Source organism: Python bivittatus, unplaced genomic scaffold (genome assembly GCF_059951505.1).
Source record: "Python bivittatus isolate LINGU-HERP-01145 unplaced genomic scaffold, Pbiv_v1 ctg000200_np1212, whole genome shotgun sequence".
Classification (NCBI taxonomy): Eukaryota; Metazoa; Chordata; class Lepidosauria; order Squamata; family Pythonidae; genus Python; species Python bivittatus.
Window position 1 is genome coordinate 12,156,031 of NW_028277040.1, and position 23,835 is coordinate 12,179,865.

General features: G+C 41.6%; 1 protein-coding gene across 2 annotated transcripts in view; it reads left to right on the plus strand.

Annotated features, from left to right (window-relative positions):
* The first annotated feature begins 249 nt into the window (after positions 1 to 249).
* The window catches only part of TMEFF2 (transmembrane protein with EGF like and two follistatin like domains 2), a 229,116-nt gene continuing 205,530 nt past the window's right edge, over positions 250 to 23,835 (plus strand). The window contains exons 1-3 of one of the 2 annotated variants that reach the window (XM_088135698.1): positions 250 to 930; positions 3,038 to 3,147; positions 19,380 to 19,509. In XM_088135698.1, coding sequence (XP_087991824.1) covers positions 756 to 930; positions 3,038 to 3,147; positions 19,380 to 19,509 — 415 coding nt within the window. In that variant the 5' untranslated portion in view covers positions 250 to 755. The remainder of the gene's footprint in view (positions 931 to 3,037; positions 3,148 to 19,379; positions 19,510 to 23,835) is intronic. The other variant, XM_088135697.1, reaches the window with a different exon arrangement.

The window sequence follows — 23,835 nt, forward strand, 5'->3', positions numbered from 1 at the left end:
GTCCGACGCCCCCGGCCCCCCTGTCTCTGCTGCGAGTCAATTCAGCCATCTGGGGAGGAGGCGGCTTCTCTCTATCATCCGCCACTTGCCGGGTGAGCCCCATCAGCTCACAGGGCGGGGCCGGGTGTTGCCGCCTCCGAGCTTCCCCGGTGCGCCTCACAGAGCGTGGACCCAGCCCAGCCAACATTAGCATCAGCATCTCTCGCTCCAGCTGCTGCCGCCGCCGCCGCCGCCACCCTCCCTCCCTCCTTCCTTCCAAGGGACCTGCATCCCGCTCGTCCAATCAGGACCGGCGTTGCCTGCGCCACGTGACCCCGGCGGGCTGAGAGGACCTGCTGCTTTCCCAACGCCAGAGGGATGCGGGCGGCAGAGCAGGAGAGGAGGCAGCGGCGGCGGCTTGGCTGCGAAGCGCCTTGACGCTCTTTTCTCCAGCCCAGCCCAGCCCGACCCCTTATGGCAGCGGCTGCTCCAGCCTCCTGGCTCTCCTCCTCCTTCTTGGCCGCCCTTGCTCCTGCCACTCCCCGGGCTGGGCCAGGCCCCTGGATATCTCTGCCGAAACTCTCAGGATCCTCCTCCTCCTCCTCCTCCTCTTCACCATGCCAGTACTTGGGTGCTGCTTCTTCCTAGCTTGCTGTTGGCTGGGGCCCCCGGGATGCTAAGTCGCCCCCGACTCCTCTTGCTGCCCGCCTGCCCGAGACCGACCTGCTTTGGGGAGCTTCCCTCTCACTACCGCTGTAGAGTTGACTTCAGAAGTCATGGTGTTGTGGGAATCTTCCGCAGCTCGCCAGTGCAGCAGCTGGACACTTTGCGATTGCTTTTGCTGGTTGCTCCTGCCGGTGATGCTGCTCGTCATCGCCCGGCCAGACAAACTTGCAGCTTTCCCTACCTCCTTAAGTGACTGCCAAACGCCGACCGGCTGGAATTGCTCTGGTAAGCTCGGGCGGGATCGTGGGGCAGAAATGGAGTGCCTCCCTTTCCAAGCCGAGACATGTTTTTCGGACGGGCGAGAGAGGTTGGAGGGGTGGGGTTGACGTGCTTCTGAAAAGCTGCCCGCCGCGGGGCTGTCTGGAAATGCCTGGGGAGCCCGGGAGACAAAGTAGTTCCAGCGAGCTTTGGCTGCTCCATCCCGCCTTGAATTGCCTCTGTTCGAGACCGACTTTCGATAGTGAGCTCGCTAGGCTTCTGCTGTCTGAACGCCAGCTGACGTGCCGGCGAAGGGTGGATCTTGTAGAATGATTCTTAGGACGCTCACCGTTATTCAAAGTTAGAACAAGCAAGCAAGCCAGAGAAGGCAGCCCTTGAAGGGGTGGTCTTTTGCAGAAAGTGCAGGAAGATCTGGGCTCCTTACCAGGGACCGGCAAGTCCAGAAAGCTCATTTCCACCTGCCTTGTCGCTTTGGACATAGTAGTCCGGGTTTTTTAGACCTTTGGGGGGACCTCGAGTTCTTTCATTCACACACCCTTTCTCTTTCTCTCTCAACTTTTAAATATCAAATGCTTTCTGGAAACGAGTTAAGCTGGAGGAAAGAGTTTATCCCCAAAGAGAAAAGCGACGTATTAAACATCAGCTTCAAAGCTCTGCCTTTGCCTCCTGTTTCTGAAGGCTGCTGTTAAGCAGGCTTCCTTCTCCCTTTGCCTGATTTTTCAGGTCAGTTTCAGTCCTGCTCAAAGCGGCTTGCCAGGCACCCTCCAGCTGAAATGATCTAATTGAATAAGGAAGAGGCAGCATCAGAGAGTTATTGCCTCTCCCTGTCACTTGTCTTTTCCGATGATCAGGCTCGTCCTCAAAAGGTTAATTGTTCTTCTGTCTGGAATGTGTTTACCAGCTGTGCAGGGCTTCCCACACAATCTTGGCTTCCAAATGTTTCTGGAAGTACTTTCCCTTCCAACGAAAATCTCTGTATTTCTTACGTAAGAACCCATTTACAGCTGTGCATCTGTACATGCAACGAGAAAAATTGCAGGCTGCCTAGAAAGATGCAGCTTCTCCTTCCCTCACAGAAGTGTGAAACTCTGAACCTGAAGCAAATCTTTTCTCTCTCTCTGTACTGAAGGTGGGGACAATACTGCTGAATGTATAACTTGGTTGGCACTGCAATTTCCTTGGGTTTATTGTTTTCATTTTATTAAGTCAAACAAACCCAAGGCTTAGTATTTCAGTCACCTTTGCAGCAGCTGTAGGATTCAGCCTGGTACTGTTGCTCCATGATGTTAAAAGTGTTCCCAAAACTACTTCACATATGTTACAGGAATGGCATAGTTTGGTGGAGGATGTGCCTCCACTATCCAAGTCATTCAGAGCAATGTTACTTTTCCCTAGAGGTGATGTTTTCATTTTTAAAACACAGCCAAGATCTACAAGCTAAGAACACAAGGATCATAGGAATGCTGGATTTGGAGCCTGAAAATGGCTGTTTTGCTTAATCCCTTGCTACACACCCTCAGAATAGGATGGCAACTAGCTGAGGTCTGACATCTGAGTGGGCATTTGTGAGCTGAATCTCTGGCCAGATCTGTTAGCCTGCCTATCAGAACTGGAGGAAAGGCGCTTTCAGCAGCTCTTTGAAAAACTTGCCCCCTCCCTCCTATTAACCTGGAGGTGATCAATCTTCATTGGAATCAGGCAGCCTATCACAAAAACCACACAGCTGGTTTATCTTTATTACTAGAGGGGCTTTGTTGTGTCACTGGCTGAAGAAATTCCCATTTTAGACCTTGGAGCAGAAGAGCTGGTTAGGAGGGACAGAAAATGTGTTGCTTTACAAGCAAATGTTTGCTTTTTGAGAAATTGGAATCTCCTTGCATAGAAAAAGGTGAGGAGGAGGTGGTGGCAAGGTGAGAATGCAGGGAAGGCAAACTCCTTTGGAGAAGGGAGGCTGGACAAAGTGGGTGTGAGGAAACAACATTAGAAAGCAACATTAGGACTGCATATTGCTTCTTCCACAAGGGTTGTTGTGCTAGGTACCTCAAAAAGCAGTTGTCCTGCTCCTGTCCCTTTGCCAGACTGAAGCTGACTGCATTTTTCTCTTCTGTTTGAGGTTATGATGACAGAGAAAATGATCTCTTTCTCTGTGACACCAATACTTGCAAATTTGATGGGGAGTGCTTAAGGATTGGTGATACCGTGACTTGCGTCTGTCAGTTCAAGGTAAGAAGATTGATCTCTCATTTGGTAATTCACTAATGAGAATACAAATCAGGAATCTCCCTTTATAAGCCATCACTTGGCAATTTATTTCTCTGCATGGAGAGAAGTCAGGGAGAAAGGCTGGCTGCAAGTCTAAAGAGCTGGCAGGACAGCCAACTGGTGTCAAGAAGATAAAGTCTCTGGGAAAATGTAGATGCTGTTCTTCCAAATGCTTCATTAGAGTTGGATGCTTGGGGGGGGGGGTGTAAGCTTGAGTTGTTGTAGCCTTTATCAAATGAGTTTTTCTGCTTATTCTCCATTCTCCTAATCAGATGAATTCAGCAGGCCATTGCTGAAGTGATGAGTAAGGTCCATATCAATATGAACTCAAATCACCCTAAGAGAGTACAGGTATCATCAAACATTGGAAAGAAGCTTGTTCCATTCCTCCAAGAGAGAAGTGTGCTTGGTTGGCTACATCTCAGTCCCACATCCAAGAAAGTATAAATATTACTTGAACCGAGTTCCACTGATTTTAAGGGTGGAGTCCACATTGTCTGAGACAAAACTTCATATGTATTAATAAACATGAAGGTCTCTCTCTGGAAGAGTGAAGGCAAAGCTATTCTTAGTTAAGTGAATGTAGAGGCTGCTGCTGCGTTAAACTGGCACTTAGAAGCAAACATTACTTGGAAATAAGTCCCACTGATTCTAGCGAGCTGCATTTCTTTCACACAACTCTGCTTAAAATGGCTTATTACAGTCACTTTCTACACTAAATGCCAGACTGAAATCGGTACAGTTTCCCTCAAAGGAATGTTTTAAATTCAGATTCTAATGGAACATCAAGAAGAATAAATTATACTATGACTATTTCTCCACAGATAAATTAATATTTTATTTGCTTCTGCAAACACTGTAACTTCATATCTCAAAAGTAAAGCCCACACAGAATTTCATTCAAACTGAAAACCATTCCTAGACTACAGTTCAATACATGAATTTATGCCACATCCAACATTTTGTTTTCTCTATATAAATCTATTTTTTAATTTTATAGGACTTGTAAATTAGAATGGACTTTTAGTATGAAAAAAATATTCTGGTTCACAATTGCATTTTATGATTTATACTGTGCTGACCATAGTTCATGTTTATGGTTTTCTTAGAGCTTAATAGCAGTTTTCAAACTACGTAAGATGTTTAGTTATTTTCAGTCAATTAATGATATACTGGAAAAGTATAACCTTTACGACATTTGCAAATCCCTTGTTTACTTATCTACATCCTACTCTTTTATCCCTTTCTTTTGTTTTTTTTCTTTCCCTATGAATATATTTTTCTCTAAAATGTTGAATAAAATATATTTTTACAAGTGAAAAAAAGAATGCAAACCCTGTATAGTATTTTCAAACTGCTTCCTTTGCATATTTCAGTGTGTATCAAATCTGTATCAGAAGCACATTTTAAAAGTAAAGGCATCCTAGTAAACTGGGGGGTGGAGTGGGAGGGTGTCCTTGTACTTCCTCTCTGGTTCCATGAAAATAATCACAGTCGCAAAAATCACTAGTTTACCGTCTAACAGTATAGTAGCAGCCGTATGTGATAAGCCTTTACAGTAATTGAATAAGGATTCTCTAAGCATGCATGACATTTCATAGCCAGTGCCTAATCAATCTTTAAATTAGGTATTAGGATTACATAATCCTCGCTAAAGTCATGCTGTGCACATTGCACTTATATTTATGTATCACTAAGCCTATAAATAACGCTATATTCAAGTGTCATATTTCCGGTCCCAAATTCTTGCCAGAAGAGGAGGGGGGTGAACAAAAGTACTCTCTGTAGGTCTCAAACGAACCTCCTCCTTGAGTTCCTTGGACGTTGCTTCTTCCAAGGCATTGATTTAATGCTTTGTCCTTGTATCACTGCCTGGTGGGGAGTGGCAGCAAATTCAGCACCACCGGCAGCAAAATCAAAGCAAGCTCAGAGCACACTGACTTCCTCTTGTCTGGCTCCAGTTGGGCTTCACAGTTGGTTTAAATTTAGGGAACACAGTGGACTGAACGGGGGCTTTCATAATAGGAGAGGCAATAGAAGCTGTTTCCCAAAGAACAAAAAGGGCTGCTGTAAATATATGGAGTCTATTGAGTCCTCCGTTCTCACGCTGAACAACTCATCCAAAATTCTACTAACTCGAAAGAACAAATCCCGCTAAGTAATAAACCATAAATGATTATAAATTCACTCCGTACAACACTACTTTGGTGCAGTTATGCAGAATCCACTTAACACAGGATATCCGCAATAACTGAACATGGAATTATTTTCTAACCCCAGAATCCCTGGAAATTCAAACTCTCCTAAAAGCTCTACACCATCTGCCTTGGAAACCTTCTCTTTTAATCCAGAGAGGCACTGGCTGTCATGACTTCCCACTGAGGTAAAAAACATGCTCAAGGTAGGGTTGCCAATTAGCCCAGAAGAAGCTTGTTCCTGTGCTTTTACTCGCTGTAGTAAACCAGGTCATGCTTTCTGGGGAAGAACGTGTCTGCTTGCCCATTGCTGAAGACCAGACACAGCTCCTGGGACCAGTTTAAGGGTTGGTCGTCTAGTTCCTGGATTCAACACAACACAAGAACAACGCTCAGAGCTGAGCCATAAGGAGTCCTGTTGCCACTTGAATTTTTCTCAGCCCATGCTACTAGGAAGCAAAACATGATGAGCATGTTGCAAATCTTGTTAGTGCATGTACATGAGAATGTTGCAAATGGTAGAAGGCAGGACATCCAGGAACCAAATGAAGGCACCCTACCCTGGAGTGCTGATCTCAATCTACTATTGGGGAGAGAATAGAGAAAGTAAAAGGATCCACATATTTGGATAAGGAATAAATATGCTCTTTACCTGGTAACACTGTTTTTTTTTGGGGGGGGGTTGAGAGGTAGGCTTTGCCCCTTCTTCAACTGCATCTCAGTCTTCAGCCTGCTTATTCTGTCACCCAGAACCTCCCTTTCTTGGGGTGATGCTGGAGATTGTTTAAACCCTGTGAAGAGTTATCTACATAGGTATATGGATATGTATGCATGCCTTTATATTCTCACATACATCTATGAGAGTATCTGCAGTCCATTTTTAAGTACTTGGCTGCTAGGCTATGCCCCAAGATTGAACGGCAATCAAGTTAATGCTGGCAAGTAGGAAGGAAATGGTCCTGCTGGGATCTGAGTTCTGGATAATGTTTGGCTGAAGTCTGTCTTTACTTTTGCCAAGCTTGCTTATTAGGAATCTGTCCTTCAAAATGACAACTCAGTCTCCTCCTGATTGGGGGTAACCATTAAGTAAGAGTCCAGAAAGGCTGTGCCAACCAGTTCTTCCTAAGATCTGTGCATTATAAGGTGAAAAAGCCATGGCAGCACCCTTCCTTCCATCTTGTTTTCATTGTTTTGCTTCCATCCAAGGAAATCAAACTTTCAAAATGCCTTAGCCTGAACAAATGGCAGGTTAGATGTGCCTGTTTGAGGAAACGAGATAGACATATCTGCAAATGGGCAATCAGCCTCTTTTGGATCTGTGTCAACTATACCTGGATTCAGTCTTCAAGGGTATTCAGTTCAGTTTCCTCATCAGCCTGATTTTTCTTTTGAGTATGTGAATTTATGTATTTGTTATTTATTGAATTTATATATTATCAGAATCAGAATCAACTCATTTAGGTTCTTTATTTGAACAGACATATACAGTATACATATAGCAAGATATCTATTGCAAAAATATACACTTTTCCCCCAATATGTACAATTTGAATGCAATTTTCCCTAATAGAAACTTTTTTCTATGCAGATTTCCTCCTAATATTAGCATTTGTGTCCCCATTGAGTTCAAAGTGGTACAGTCTGAAATATAATTATACTTTGGCCCACATATTTGTCCTGAAGTTTAAATTGGGTCAATTTGTTTAAACAAGAAGACCAAGAAAATTATTAATTGTCTTAGTAATCTTATTATGTAGTGCTTTTAAGACCTTGGGTCCACTTTGGATCATGGTATCACCTGTGCTAGCAATGTAAGGCATATTTTCAAGAATGGTCACACAGGTTAAATCAGACTACTGCTGTTTGCCTTGGCTTGCATTTTTAAAATCAAAAGCCCACTCACCGTTACGAGTAGCATCTAGTAGCTAGGTCTAATTATTTAATTTCCTATAATGCCACTCTATTTTCTCACATTGTAGCCAGGTTCATGGGTAAAATGGGAAAGTTAAAAGGCCACAAGGCATGATCACACTGTGCTGCTGTTTCTACTACAGAAAGGGATAGGCAGAGTGCTAATAATCCTGTCAATTATACTATCTGCAATTAGTAGGACTGCTGATTTTTCTCTGGGCTTATTTTAAAAATGTAGAAAAAAATGTGTTTGCAATCTTTCATATTACATGGGCGTTTTCTGTGAGTCATTTTACCAAATTCAGAGGGTTCTTTGGCATGTACAATTCTCTGACATAGACATTTTTAAATGTAAAGTTCCCTGTTGTAATTTCTGCCTTTAAATTAAGGACTATTTTTTGTACAGATGTTTCAACAGCATACCTTTTTTAGGTTTCTTTGGGGGGGGAACAATTTTTTTGTTTATTTGTTTGGAAAAGAAGAATGGTAGCAGACTTTGATGCAGAGGTTCAGTGTCTTCCAGCAGAATTTATGGTTGAATTACATCATCACCATTCTCACTGATGGAGGATGGCATGTACCTGGGTCTCCTTAGTTTTGGAACTGGCCTTCTTTGGGATACAGTGTTTTACAGAACTGTCCCATGCACTGTTACTAGAAGTAAGCCCCACTGGTTCTGAAGTGGTTTATTTTCTAACAGTTGAGTTTAAAAGTACAGCTGAAGGCATTTAGGTGTCTTTGAGGGCTCCAAAGTTTGCCTTCAAGGCTTGTACTTGATAGAATCATTAAATATTCCAAAGATCTATAGGCTAAACTGGCATAGAAGTTGACTTGGATGTGAATTCCCACAGATTCATCCTAACTATCCATGGAACTTAACTCAGAGCTTTACAGTTTGCACTGTGGCCAGCAGTTTCAGAACACAAAAATCCAAGCCATGCCATCATTCTCTGAGATGTTGCTTTGTTGACATATTTATTGTAGGAGGAGCTGTGGAATAGGGACACAAAGAGCTCCCCTTAAATTAGGGCCTTTAGATTGTGTGGTCATTGCTTTCATTGTCAGCAGGTAGAGCTGGTTTTTGTTGTCATCTAAATAGTTAAACCTGGAACTACATACTGGAAGAAGAAACTCTCTAGGTTAAATGAAACAATTGAGTTAGGCAGGGAGAAATGGTCATGTAAAGGCCTAGCCAAGTTCCTGATGCCCAGAATCACATTGGTGAGATGGATGGCCATATAAATTGAAATAAATAATCAATCAGAAATAATCATTCAATCTAATTGTAGCTGCAGGATATCCAGAACCATTACAATGCTTCAAAACTGAAGAAATTTATGCATTAAGAGTTAGTGATAACCTCCACTCCAACGTATATTGGATTGGGCCTGTTTTCCTGAATAACCCCTCCAGTTGGCTGCAGGGCTGCAGATGGCATTGGCAGAAGTGTGAGGACCTCAAAGGAAGTGGCAATGTTGTTGGCGGCTTGTTTTTTTTTTTTTAATCCTTTTCTGGATTATTAAAGGTGGTAATGGGAAACAAATGGCTCTCATATCTTCCTTTAACCTCACCCCTGTGCCACTGGGAATCAGCCATTTTCCCACTAAATTTGGGCACCGTAAAATGAGGTGGCCCAAATGGGGGGCTAGGATCCACATACAGTCAGTGGATTGTTCATCCTGATGTACATTAAAGCAACTGGATGGTTTATATCTTTAATTTGAGAATCAAAGTAGAACTTCTCAGAGATGATCTGTCAAAACTCATTCCGCTGTGGTTCTCCAGGAAGATGTCTCACTCTAAGGCATTGGAGGGATGTCTCAAGGCTTCCAGGATCTATCTTATTCTTTAGGCTTAGGATAGGGAACCTATAGCCTTATTGCTATAGCCATGTTTGCTGTGTTAGACTCCAACCAGTCACAGGTTCCTGTCCTGTAAAGGAATTTAGAGCTGAGCTTGGGGAAAGTATGAAAGGGCTATTAAGGAGAGACTTGGACAAGAGATTACACAGTCCAGAAGTTGAAAGAAGCATGAGAAACAAACTCAAAATAACTCCACCATGATTTTGCTTAATATAAGATGTGACAGAAAGAAATTTGGGTAGGCTTTCAAGATTCTGTTATTACACTCTAGAACAACAAAGTTGCATTCCTGGAGGCTCTGCAGTGTCAGTTCCTTGACCTGACCTACCCTGAAAGGCTGACAGTTCCCCACCTTCACTTTACTAAAGCTCTAAGATCTACTAGTTACAAACAGGGATTAAATCATGGTTGACATATATTCTAAGTTAAAGATTATATGTATATGTATGTATGTATACATACTCTGTATATACAGTTGTTCAGTGAAAGAATAGTTTTTTTATGTGTTACTCTTTTGATCCGCAACAATCTACAGAGGATAATATTAAGTTTCACCTGCCGATTTTTGCTTTAAAAACCTTTCTTGAAGGCATAGGATTAGACAGATGTCTTTCCTTATCAACCAGATATTTTGTTTGGAGTCAGAAGAACTAGGCTAAAATTACCACTCTAATCTTCAAAGCTCAGTGGACAGTCATGTACAATTTGGAATCTCTTAGCCTAACCTGCTTTTGCATGGTTACTGTGAAGGAGCTTCTCCAGGAAAAGAGCAAGAACTGAAATGAACACATTAGCAGCAACATGATCTGAAGAAATCAGGAACTGAAACTTCGTTATAGGGTAGAGTTAAATGTTTTAATTTGATTATGCCTGCAAATTAAGCTGCTGGCAAAGATCCAGAAGCAAGGATTAATAACAGAGTTAGGAACCCTAAAATGAGCTGTTTGGAATCAGTGTAGATATGTAGAGTAAACCGACCTTGTACAATTAATTCTAATGGATGTGTTACAACAAGTATCATGTAAATCCCACAAAGTCAAGAATGAGAGGGAAGCACAAGTTTTTCAGATGGGGGCAAAGAACCTTTGAGTAGCTGATTATGGCTATGCTCAATACGGAAGCAGGATTAGGACAAAGAGGTAGGAAGAGGAATGACAAAAATTACATTTGATTTAGTTTCCATGTGAACTAAATTAATAAATATTGTTAAGATTACTTCTTACAGATTTATTAATTGGTCTCTAATGTACATTAAACATTTTACTCTAATAACTTTGGAATGGCAGTAAGAGTAGCATCCAATTGTGGTGGCTCTAAGAGACTAGACTGGACAGTCTGGCTCTAGACCTCAATTTCTCATTTAGATTTCTTCTGTAGTGAGAGTGGAGAGGAGAACTGACACTTTTTCCCCCAACTTTATGCTAGTTCAGCAACAAGTCCACAAAAAGGGAAAATAAAGTGGAAATGAATTCCCCTGCTCCAGGCCTTTCTTGCTAATGAGTGAAACAGGAAGCTATAAGTGGATATTGGCTTACCAGGCCTAGACATTCAACTGGGAAGTTGAAGATCCTCATGTCAGTACGTGGGTGGGCGCGCTAGTCCCAACAATCCTTTCTCTCTTCCCTATGAGCAGCTAGGATCAGTTTAGCTGTTGGGAGGAAAACGAGAAGATGGCAGAAGAGAAGGAAATGAGCACAGATCAGATTGCGGTAGTAGGGTGCTTTGTTTGCCCATTTGAATAGTTCCTCTTTTTTTCCTTCCCCTTCTCAATGTCACTTGTTAGTGACAACATTACTTAGAACTATGCGTCTCATTTCTGGCTCTCCTTTTTCCGTTCTCTTTCAGTTGTGTCTGTTCATAGTAGGACCTCCCATTCTTAACATGAACCCTCTAATGCCAATCTAATAAACTACTGGATAATATTCAGGCAATCAATCTGGGACTGGTGCAACACTTGCAAAATCAGGACTTTTTGTGGATACTGTCATACTGGCAATGTGGCATAGCTACCTCCATCAGTTGATCTCTGCAGACATCCATCCCAAGAGGCGTGTAACCTCATTTATCCTCTGGGTAGATAATTTGGCAGTTTCATAAAATTACGTTACAGTAGAGGATTTATTCAAGGGAAAGGGTTGTGGCATCAATTCAAGCATTAGTGCATCAAAAGAGAATCCCAGATTTTTGTTTAGTTCTGAGAATGGCATTGGTTTGACTTCTCAAAATTTGGGCAAGGGAATAAAATCTTTTGATTTTCCACACCATCTGGGAAACCACAGATTGTAGATATTTTAACCCATTCATAGAGTAAATCGTATATCTTATGATGGGCTGGCCGATCATAACCTCACTCTATGCCCATTTAGTCACAATATTTACAATATCCCACTGGAACCATCACCACACTCAGATATGGATATATAAAATTGTCAGCTGAGAATAATCCTTTTTGTATCTTATGAAGTAGATTTAAGTCACGGATGTCAAATTCTTTAAAAGTTAGTTTTTAAGGTATTTTTTACTCTAGCTTTCCTGCAACAAAGAAACACAACTCCTCCTCTGAAAATTCTGCATGATAATTATTGGAGAAATGATTACCTTACAAGCATTATAAAAGAGTTTCCCCTAAAGATTTAACAAAATATGAGCCAAGACATTTTGCACCCCAAGGTGAAACTCAAAATTTCCCTCAGAAGAGGACAAGATTAGCAGTCGAATATCATCACAGCACTACTGATGGGATGGTGGCCTCCACCCACTTAAAACGAAGTACAGTAGAAGCCACTTGACACACACACCTTCAGCCTCCCATCATCCACTGCCTGATTTAGCCATCCTACTCAGCTTAATAGTAGCACCAGAGTTATCGTAAACTAGAACAATATCAGAATTGGAGCCTAGCCAACAATTCTAGAAAAGCAGTGTCAGAGATAGAGCCACCACTGGTATAGTCCTATCATGGGGTCACCACCTCAGCTGGGACCAAAGAGAGAGCCTTTTTATATATTGTCAAGTTGGGTGTGTGGGTGTATGAAATCAAACATCCATTTACCAAAAAAGCAAACTGGTGAAGTTGCTCCCTGCCAGCAACCCTTGACTCCCAATCCTACCAGGAAGTTGTCAAGTGCCCTAACTTATCTTGCTTGTTTCTGGGCAGATTAGCATCTTTCTAAACAAGGCACTGGTCTGTAGTCATCCACCATCCCCTCCCATCCACTCAAGTGTGCCTATCTGGAGCACAAAAATATTATTGGAGATGTCTTTTAAACATTGTCAGATGAGGGAGGAACTATAGCAAGCACCAAGGGGAGAGATCTATAGGCACTGATGTCTCCCAGGACCATCTTGCTAATTTGTAGCGTTAAAATGTACATTCAGCACTTCAGGTTTACTACTACTTATTCATCGTTTTTTATTACTACTACTCATTATCTTGCAGAGTCAAAAATATAAATCTGGTTAAAGGACTGTCATGTGTGATACATATGACTGAAGGGGAAGAATGGATGCCACTTAAATTCTCTCATGAGTGAAATTCATATTTTAAGCTTTTCCATGTGGGGCAGGGAGCACATGAACTCTTACTGTATGAGGGTCAGTGGGACACATTAAGCCTTGTAATTTGCCAGTAAGTGAATATCATATGAGATACGCATGACTGAGAGGAACAATGGCTCCAGTAAGAGTCAGTTAAATATATGACACTTTTCTTTATGGTGGCTTGGAGCATACAAATAGCGCGGTCTGTGAAAGATCCAATGCCATAAAGTTTTCTGGATTTAGGCTGGCTTGGAGCTCCAACAATGTGCCAGAGAGGAAGTAGTTTACAGATTCAGATTAAAATACAAATACAAACAGGAAAATGAGGGTATTTCAGCGTAATTATGATTTGGCATCTTCCGCTTTCTCTCTATTATTTGAAATAGTGTGCTTGTGTGTGTGTGAATATATATGTTGAGAGAGAGAGAGAGAGAGAGAGAGAATGCTATTGAACCTGCTCAGAAAGGAAGGGAATAGAATTCATTAATTAAAAATAGATGAGAACCTGGCATCATTAATTATGAGTTGCATAACATGTTATAGTTTTTGGTGGTTTATTCTTGTTCCAGAGAACTTCCCAATTACTGCAGCTGGAAACAAAACCACATCTGGCATGGCACTTTCCCCATTGTATCATTGGTCTACCCACTGTGTCCCTTGGTCACCAAAACTCATGCCTATCCCTGATCCTTTTTAAACTACATGGTGAATCATAATCAATGTCACTAATATTTGTAATGATCTGGCCCAAAATATGAGTCTCTGGCTCCTGATATTCAGAACTGAACACAATTTCTGCTGTAGAGTCTTTTCTTGTCTGCACGTGAGCAGTTGGTGGTTAGTAGTCCAAATGACCAAACAAGCTGCTTTGTAAGCAAGTGCATGTTTTAGAAGTATATTGTTAAATCTTTTACTTCTGATAATCACTAGGAACTATTTTGCTTGATGAGCAACTTTTCTATTTTTATTCCAAACTAATATGAGAAGCACATGAGTTAGGGCACTGATTCTTCTGTGTGTTCAGTAGTCAGGTGGGTAATCAGCAGTGGGTAATCAGCCCAGCAGTTGGATCTGCCTCATCTGAAGCTAGATTAGGGATGCAAGGAAGGTCCATGGACACCACTCCACCATCCACAAATATTTTGCTCCCACTTTCTACCCGGCTCACGTTTCAGTTTGAGACACTTTGCAGGAACCTGCTTCATCTCATGGAGCCACAGAATCGAATATGGGCATGTGATTCTTCTGAACCTTTCGCTTACTCCTGATTTAAAAATTATGCCTGGTGGTAAAACTATAGATACTTGTATCACATCATACACAGACTGGAAGCACCACCAGTAAGGAAGAGGCAGAGTATGTTCCTTGTCATTTTAAGCAATCTGTCCTAATTGAAATTCCTGAAAAACTCATGCTTGTTGGAGGAAGGCAGCAGTAGGCACATGCCTTCCAGCACTGAACAAGCAGCCCGTTTGATAGATTGCACCACTTCTATGTATTCATATAAACAATCACAGGCAAGGCTGTTAAGACATATTTCTGATTAAGATTTGATCACTGCCTGAATATATCAGATTCCTAGAGACTGTGTTAATTGTGTTAGTAAATTTTGCCAATTTACCCTCCAGCTCTGTTGGAATCTTTGCTTAGACTCCGGATGAAGCCTGGCACAGCAGCTTTCAAATAAAATTCCACTTTGCAATGTATGGGATGCAGGCAATTTTTACAAAATGGCAGTCTTTTGAGGAGATGGATGTTTATTTTATTTCATTTTTTTTTTCATTCTAAATTCTAAGGTTGCCCTGGAGGGATCATTGGAAGCTTACTACATATTACAGAGGAGCTTAGATCAATTGGTCCTTTGTTTATACGTACTGTAGTTGTATCTTGCTTGTTCTTGTTGTTGACGTTATCCTGATTTCTTGGCTCAAGGAACCATTTTGTTTCAAAGCAGCAGAGCAAGAGATTTGGGAGAGTATTTGGAGCAAAAATAATACCTTGGATCATGTAAATGGTTTGGAACCTGATGGCTTATGCATGTCCCTCACTTTTTAAATTAAAAAGATACATGTTTCCCCCACTGATTAAATTAAAAGGAGTTACTCCTAGAAGATAGCCAATATGCAAATACCTCCTTACTGCCAAGACTCCACCCTTAAAGGATCTCCAAATTGGCCAAAACCTTGAGGGAGAAAATGCCCAATCCTGAAGCATCCCTGCTCTGGGTGACAAAAACCAGTACAACCAGTTGGCTTCCATCCAGTGGTCATCCAGAGTTTTGCAGCACAGATATGGTAGCTCTACCTCACTCTAAATTTAGTTGGCAGATTAGCTGGTTACAGTACCATATGACAACTTTTGAGGTGCTTTTTGGTATCTAATTTTGTTCCATTTTTAGTAATGGAAAAGCAGGATAGAAATTTTAAATATTCCAGTTAGTTTGTTTGTTTTGGTATCATTTAATCAGATAACCAAGAAGTTCTATAAGGTTTCATTTTGTTACTAACCCCTTTGTTATGCTCTATTCTTAATCTTCTTTGACACCTCTATACTCCTTGTTTGGGTCCCTACTCCTTTCTTTCTGGACACCTCAGGCGTATTTCTGAGCTTTTAATTTTTTTTTTCTAATTTCATTGGTCTCTCAAGACGGTTCTTCCTAATACTTCATTAGCTCTGGCTCTGCTGCCTTGTCACTGTTTCCAGGGATAAGGTCTCCTGGTTCTTTCTTTCCTTCAACCATATGCTTTGAACATCCAGAGTCACTGTTGAGGGGGATAGGTTTAAGTACAGAATAAATGCATCAAGTCTCACTGAGGCTTTTTGGAATATTTGTGAAGCAAAAAAGTGGAACATTGTGCCACCGGTTTTTAGAAGCAAGAGCTAGGTTTTCTCAAGGGCCACAGAATGGATGCTGGATGGGCACAGAGGGCTTGCTGGTTGTCTATCCCTGCATTAAAGCATACTTTATTTAACCATGGCTTGTTATATGGGACAGAATTTAACAAATCCCTCATTATGCTAAGCCAAAGGGAAGGAAGAGAGCTAGTTTGGATAAAGGCATATGGCTGGAAGGCAGAAGACTGTGAGTTCTAGTTCTGCCTTAGGCATGAACCCAGCAGTGGCAAATCACTTCCAAAAATGTTACCAACAAAATTGCATGGAGTTGTCCAAGCAGTAGCTAGGAGTTAAGACTGACTCAAAGGCGCATGTGCGTGCACACACACACACAAATGAAGCAAAGCCCATTATGATTTCGTACTATATCTGAATTCAGCCAGCAAATGGTCAAAGATCAGCCAGTGTGTTTCATAGCTGAGTTGGGCATTTGACCCCAGGTCACCTAATTCTTCCCAGTTCTGGACCAGAGGTAATAATGATGTCATACTGTCTCTCCATGTGGCCTTCAGACTATTTCAGCAGATGAATCAAAATGGAATGGGTTATCTGAAAATCACCAGTTTAGCAGAGAATCTTCACAGAGATTTCATTGGGTTTGTAGAGGACAATATTAGAGAGGTGATTGGTAAAAGTTAGAGTTCAAGCCTGTATGACTGAATAAGATCAGAAGCGTTATGGCATATGGAAGACGTTTCATTTCTTAGCCAACTGAAATGCCACTTTGCCCAAGAAGTAATAATTTTCTGGGACCTGTTCCTTTGTGGAAGTGTCGACTAGGATAACCCTTCTGTTTGCCTATATAATCATTCTTCTTGGAGGCAGTTTATAGTCTGTCATTTTCCCTCAACTCAATTGCATCGTGTATATTAGCATGTCATGAGGTATATAAGTGTAGAACAACTAATTAGCAGTGTGACTTCTTCCTATTTTTTAAACTAGTTTTAAACAGAGCTTATCATTTGTAAATAATAATCTTGATCATTACATTTGTTCTAATTAAACAATGAGCCATATCAGGAGTACAGTAATCATGAGATAATCACATCCCTGGCATAATTATCAGGTACAGGGCACAGCCAAGTATCTCTAATGCCACTGAGTATGATTTTCTTGTGATAACTACACCCTGTAGGTTGCCTAATTTTCATCATAAAATCAAATTATTTTTATTAATATGAACAAGGGGTGGTAATGGGGGAAGCTGCCCTTTCTTCTGATGGAGGAGGAGAAAGCCGATGGCTTCCCATGCCTAGCAGGAATTTCAGGTGGGCTGATAGAGTGTGGATTAATCATTAACTGCAGGTGCTCTCTTGTTCTCATCCACGTGACTTTGCCATGATATGAATAACTATGGACTTAATATGTCTGGCTCTGCATGAAGTGGAAAAAAGAGGGTCAGATCAGCTGCACTGAAGAGCAGTGCTGCATACAAGAATAGCTAGGGCAAAATCTCTTTTGTTACGAAGTTTGAGTTGGTATTCCTTGTGTTGTCATTGCAATAGTTTCCAATCAGTAATATCTTTCTCGGTAATATATTTGAGTTTGCATAACCTTCTGTCATTAGGGCTGTCAGGTGCATCCTGGAAACTTTTGTTTTCCTGTTTTGTTTTGTTTTGTTTTGTTTTTCCAAAGCCAGTTCTATTCCACAGCTTGTCTAGATGCTCAGTTCTTCTAAGTTATTACAAGAGATGGACAATGGAAGCGTTGGTTCCTCTGCCTTCTGCCTCATACCTTATATCCTGGTTAGGTCAGTTAGCCATTATATTAATGAGGTATTGGAATTCAATGCCAATTTACCTAAGCAGATTGGCGTTCCTATTTAGTAAGCTAACAGGAAACCACAATTCTTCAATTTAGTTGAAACAGCTACTTGTAACTGGAGGCAAGCTGCTTTCTTCATAATATGCACAAGAAGAAAACATTTAGCCCCATTGGTCACTCCCAGCTCCTAATGGCATGGCAAGCCAAGAGCTGAACATCCAGATTGGCTAATATGTAATAAATGCCCCTCCCCCCCCCCACAAGAATGACACTGTGATCTGCACAGCCCAGGACAGCGTTTTTACTCTGAGCAACCCACATGCGTTTTCCTTTAAATTCCTCAGTGCAGCGTAAGATAGAGCGCCAAAGCCGGTCCTACTGTGATGCAAGTGTCAGAAGCTGAAGAACTGGGTGTGGCAAGTAGCCTGTCTGGATCAACTCACTCAACTAAAGCTGCCCCAATGTGACCAACAGTTGGCTTTTGGACATGAAGTGAGGAGAGGGAAAGCCATCTTGTCCCTACAGATTCTACTTCTTCCTCCATTTGTAGTTGCCTTCTATTGCCCAACCCAGAATACTGTTCCCTTTTCTTATAATATTATAGCAAGGGTGAAATTCCATGGCATTCCAGATATTTGCTGAATTACAAATTTCTGCTTCTCGAGATGTTGTTTGGGAGCATTTCTTGTAATAGGAAGAGAGGTCATGGTTAATATCTAGACGAAAACTGCTAATGTATGGCACTTCAACCTGGCACTCTCCACATGCATTGGGCTTCAAAAGGCCACATTGCTTGGGTATGACAGGAGCCTTAGTTTGGAGAGAGCAAGCTGGAGAAGGTTGGCTTAAGGGAGGTCTAAGTTATTCCTCTGTAACCACCAAGCAATTCAGCTCTACGTGATACCAGGACACATAATCTAATGTCAGACTAAATACCCTGTTAGTGGCAATTGCTGCATTTCAAGACAAGCATAATTTTAATATCCCTTCAAAGCTCTGCAGCAGAGCAATATTCAGTGATTGTGCCTAGTCTTCCATCATCTTCATAATCATTACTGCAGTGGAGAATCTTTTGGCTTCTTCAAGTAGCTCTCAGAGGGACCCTGAAGGATGGTCACCCTGTCAACAATTTTTACTATGTCTCACTTAGGTCAAGGAGAAATTAGGCATACTGCTGATGTAGGCTACTAGGCAGCAAATACTTGGCATAGATATTTGTGGGATGCACCCAAATCTGCTCCAGAAGTTCTGCATCTCTGTTTAGTGGTGGTGGTACTGTGACAAGATATCAGATAGATCCAGATCTGGTCTGTTCTGTCCACAGCCTTGACCTGATTAAATGGGCAACAATAATAGTTTTGATATACCTTATTTCATTTTTCCTGTTTCACCAATAATTGATTCTCCCGACTACACATCAGCATCTTTCTAAGTCCATGTTACTTAGAAGGCCAGACCAGGACACACACACCCACCCCCACTTAAAAGAATTCCCTAATCCTTAAAAAAAAAGCTTTTTAACAAATTAATTCCGAAGAGGTTTTATCCTGGCTTCTACCAGTCTTTTGCCTGCTCTACCCATGATACGTGCTCCCTTTTCCTTATCCCCTTTCCAGGCAGCACCAGAAGCATCTTTCTTTGCTCTGTTTCCTTTAACTTTTAAATGAGTCTATTTGCCCAAAGGAAAAAGAAATTGAAAAAGGATGGAAAGAGATTAAAATAGCACAGGGACACTGAGGGGCAGGAGATAATAAGAGAGAACAGGGAAGGACACCCAGTAATGTGGGGTGGGTAGGTTGGAACGTAGCGTGAACCTCTTAATCCTAGCAGAACCCCCGAAATGTTATAGTGGACCGTGTCCCTTCCATCTGGGCAAATCTATGGAAGGTGTGGGAGAGTGAATCTTAATCACAACCTTATCACTTTGTTCTTTAGCAACTATCTGCAATGTAAAGGAGAATGGGCTTAAGGTCTGTGCATGTCTTTACTAACTGCGCTGTCGCTTGTTTTCTTCTTTGCTCATTAGTGTAACAGCGACTATGTGCCTGTGTGTGGTTCCAACAGCGATACCTATCAGAATGAATGCTATTTGAGACAAGCTGCCTGCAAGCAGCAAAGTGAAATACTTGTGGCGTCAGAAGGATCATGTGCCTCCGGTAGGTACAGCAGGCTCCGTGCTGCCTATTGTTACCCAGGACTTCATTGACAAGCAAGCCCAACCAGTACTGTGTATTTTCATGAGTCCTCCTTTGTGTTCCTGTCAGATTCATCCCAGATCAATAACTGAAAGCATGCCTTTCATGCTGCAACCCAATCAGTTCTGTTTGCTTTGGCATCCTCTTTTCTTACCCGGAAAAGCATTGCCATTTCTTCAAGTACTCATTTTATTTATTCTACAATGTTTTGCCTTTTATGCACAATTAAAGATGGCGGAAAGGATGGCTAAACAAGGGTTTTCCAAAATGCTTTGTTTGACCAATATTAAAAAAAAAAAGGTGGATATGATTGTGGTCAAAATTGTGTAAGATATTTTGCCACCTAAAGGACAACTACATTAAGCAGTGATTTGTTTATTGAATAAACCACAGCTGTCTGGGTTCACACAACACAATCATATGTTAATCATGGTTGAACAACCTTACCGTTTACAATATCAAAGAAACCCCATTATATCTCAGTGTGATGTGTAAATTCATCTAAAGAATACTTGTTAATGGAGGCTAAGAAGCTGGGCCTCAAGTGCTATCTCCCCCAGGGAAGGAACAAGTTCAGAAAAGGCTGTGTTACTCAACTTTTGGGGGGTTTTTTGTGGCAGTTTCTGTGGTTAAAGTAGCTTTGAGATGGTTAACAGGCTAAGATCAGCATAGACAATCTAACTAGAATATTTCTAAGCCAGAGTTGGTGAATTAATGCCACTACTGTATGGAGAACACGTTCTGATTCCTTGTCATGACCCTCTAGAACTGAGGCTGGAACTCAGAAATGCCTCTGTGACTTTGTATGGGAAGGAAGAGAAATAATGCTTGGGGCAAAATATGTTTGTCCAGCTAGAGCAAGGATAAGGGAATGCTTTGTAGACAGGAGCCACTCTTTGAGGATATGTTTTTAGCCTCTGAGAACCACAGGAGATAGGAGGGAATTTAGTGACAGTACCACAAGGGAGCAGGGTTGGATGTATTTACACTTGGATTTTGGATAGTTGGGCTTCTCCTACCCAGTAAATTAGAAGTGTCGTAGAGTAAAAACTTGACACTTTGATGGTTTGCGACTGAATGTCAGCGATGGAAACCTAGCATTTGGGAGGTTCAGAAGAAAGGAGAGTCACTCTGTGAATTTCAGACCCTTTTCCTAAGATACATGTGTGTGTTTAGTGCTAGCAGGAGACAAAATGTGCTCTTTTTCTTCTCATGTGATTGAAAGCTCCCCAAACAAAAGAAGGTAACGGGAGACCTCCTACTCATGGTGCCTAAATCAATACGTATTATTTCTTTAAGGCATTGTGCTCATTTTTTTATAGTGAGACCTAGAAGTGGGATTAATCTTTTTAAACTATGTTATTACAAACCACAATGATAGGAAGAGAGATATTCCTCTCTCTCTCTGGAAGTGGTGTGCCAGGTCATCTTTCAGGTTTTTTTCTCCACATGTCTGTTCTACAGCCCTGAGATTTCTTAGTGGTTCCTCATTCAAATGTTTGACCCTACTTAGCTAAAACAAACAAAAAAGATGTCTTGGAAATACCAGTCTCCCAAAGCCAGAATGGTTTTGGCTTTTTGATTAGATTATTCTCTTTCATACTCTTGATAAGATCTCACAGAAAAGCGGAGGAAATTGCCAACCAATATGTGAATCATAAGTGAATCCTAAGGTCTCATATCTTGAGCAACAACACAACCTCTATTGTAGGAATAGCTTATTTTGTCTCAAAATGTGAGTCACATGGCTACTAGGATGCCATAAAGAGTGCCATTACAGTGTGTGAGAAGTACTGGGATCTTCTTCAAGTCCATACAAATGTGTTTTCCGCCAGTCCATGAGGTGGCACAAAAGTATGCTGGCAGACTTCATGCTGGTCTCACTGCAGAGCATTATTCTGCCTCAGCAATTAGAAAAGCAACTAGTAGTGGCCTCACCAATGTAATACAGGACAACTTAACCAAAGTGAATGGTGGATTCCCTTAGCGTCACCCACCACCAGCAACAACAACTCTCTATTGCTCTCCCTAGGGAAGGAGGTATGTTTTCACAGACCCCCTGGGTCTAGCCATCTGTAAAAACCTCCTGAGATAGCTGATCCATGGGTGAGAGGTGGCAGGGAGTGCTGTCCAGTAAAGCAGACAATGCTCTCCTGCTCTACAGGGATGTCTCCATCCATCCATCCTGCCCATCAGATACTGCCTTTAAATGCAGGTATACTGCTCTTGTAGAAGAGCACAAGATCCTTTTTTAAAAAAACAGCTGTCTCCTACACAACCAGGTGCTTCAGATCGTTGCTCAGAGGGCTTGCAAGGGAAACAGGAGCAGAAGACAGATTCTTGAGCCACAGTTCTCCAATCCTATGGAGAGAACTGACAGCTCAGGAACCATTCTCTCCCTTATCTTGGCAGCCTTCTAAGCAGATTGGGGATCTGCTGCTGGATCTGGCAGGAGTGGGGAGTGATGATGTTTTGGTATAGAGGAAAGCCCAGTTTGAAAGAGCTGGATTCTCCCCCTGCCAAAAGCAGAATGGCCCTGAAATACAGAGGAAAAGAGGAAGAAAGACTTCAGCAACTTCAGGTGTGAGTGAGAGCTGAGTCGAACCCAGATCTTGACTAGGTCAGCATAAATGAGGCATAGTAGATAGTTCAGGTTTGTGTTGGGAGAAGAGAGAAGATGTCACTTTAATACCAGAACAGCTCAAGATGAATGTAAACTACCTCTGTGGTCAGCAGGGAATGAGACAAAGGCCTTATCTTGAGGATCTAGTTACAGAAATGGTTATCTCTGTTTCTTCCAGCTGAGGTTGGGGGATGTGAGGGTTAGCCCAGGGAGGCAGGAAAAGAGGGAGGAGGTGACACATATGAAACCTTACTTCTCTTGTGAGACAAAACAGATGATTAAGCAGGTATTTCATAGACCCTTTGAATTGAGAGGGATCTGCACATAAGAGGGAAGATAATCTTATTTGGAATCACAGAGGGCAGACTACAGCTGCAAGGGGCTTTTTACTACAGTTGGCAGTTATGTGATAAAATAGTCCAATTTTTAAGTCTTACTTTGAAAAACAAGCACAGCACATTAAAAAATGAATAAAATTGTTTGCGCCCCCCCCCCTTTTTTTTTTGCTAGATGCATTGAGGCTGTTCTGTTGTGTTTGACAAAGCATAGCTGCAATTTGAGAAGCATTGCAACTTCATTTTTAAATGAACATTTTTAAAAAGAGAATCAGAATGATAGTGAAAGATTGCAGCCTGCCCTGGATTAACTGGACCTGACTATAAATAAATTGGGATTTTGACTCTCAGCATTTGGACAGAATTCCAATGTTGTATTTGGCAAGTTGTTTCTTTACCTTCCTAACTATCTGCGACACTGAAAAGCGTTTGTGACCAGAATTTCTCCTGAGGCAAGGCACTGATCTTTGTCTGTCTTCTCTTTTTTTTCTAATTCTCCATTAAAAAAAAACTGATTAAAATTACATTTTCTTTTAAAGCTGCACTTTTAATGTTTAATATATATTTAATATTTAATTGTAGGACTTTTTAACAAAGGTCTTTCCTCAACTAGTTTTCTAGGCATATACCGGTAGTCCTTGGTTAACAATGTGATTGCGATTCAGGTGTTTGGCAAATGACTCACAATTAACACAATTGCAGCATCCCAGGGTCATGTGATCACCATTGCAACTTTCACTGGCAGCTTCCAACAAGCAAAATTAATGGGGAAGCCAGCAGGAGGTTGCAAATGGTGATCACACGAGATCCTGCCTAACAACCGCAACTGGAACTGCCAGAGCCACCATTGCAAGTCGGTGCAGTCACGTGATGTCACACTTTACAAATGCGCTGCTTAGTGATGGAGTTGCTGGTCCCAATTAACATCATTCACCAAGAACTACCTGTAATTATTATTTGCTTGAAATCCCTGTTCTCATATGCTGCAACAATACCTATTTGCTAGGATCACTCCTGGCTTTCTGATACCTGTCCCTAGTAAATCAGTTCCTTTATTGTTGCATTTGGGGTCTGCCTTAGTAATACTTGCTAAAGCTGTCATTCTTCATGGTTCAGCTCCTAGATTAGTATGTCTAGATCAGTGTTTTTCAAACTTGGCAACTTTAAGATGCTGGTTGGGGGATTCTGGGAGTTGAAGTCCACACATCTTAAAGTTGCCAAGTTTGAAGAACACTGGCCTAGATTAGGTGTGGGCAGAAAGTGGCCTTGGATCTGACATGGCCCTTCCCCAAATTCCAGAGGATTATAGCCCACAGCAAATGTCTGTAT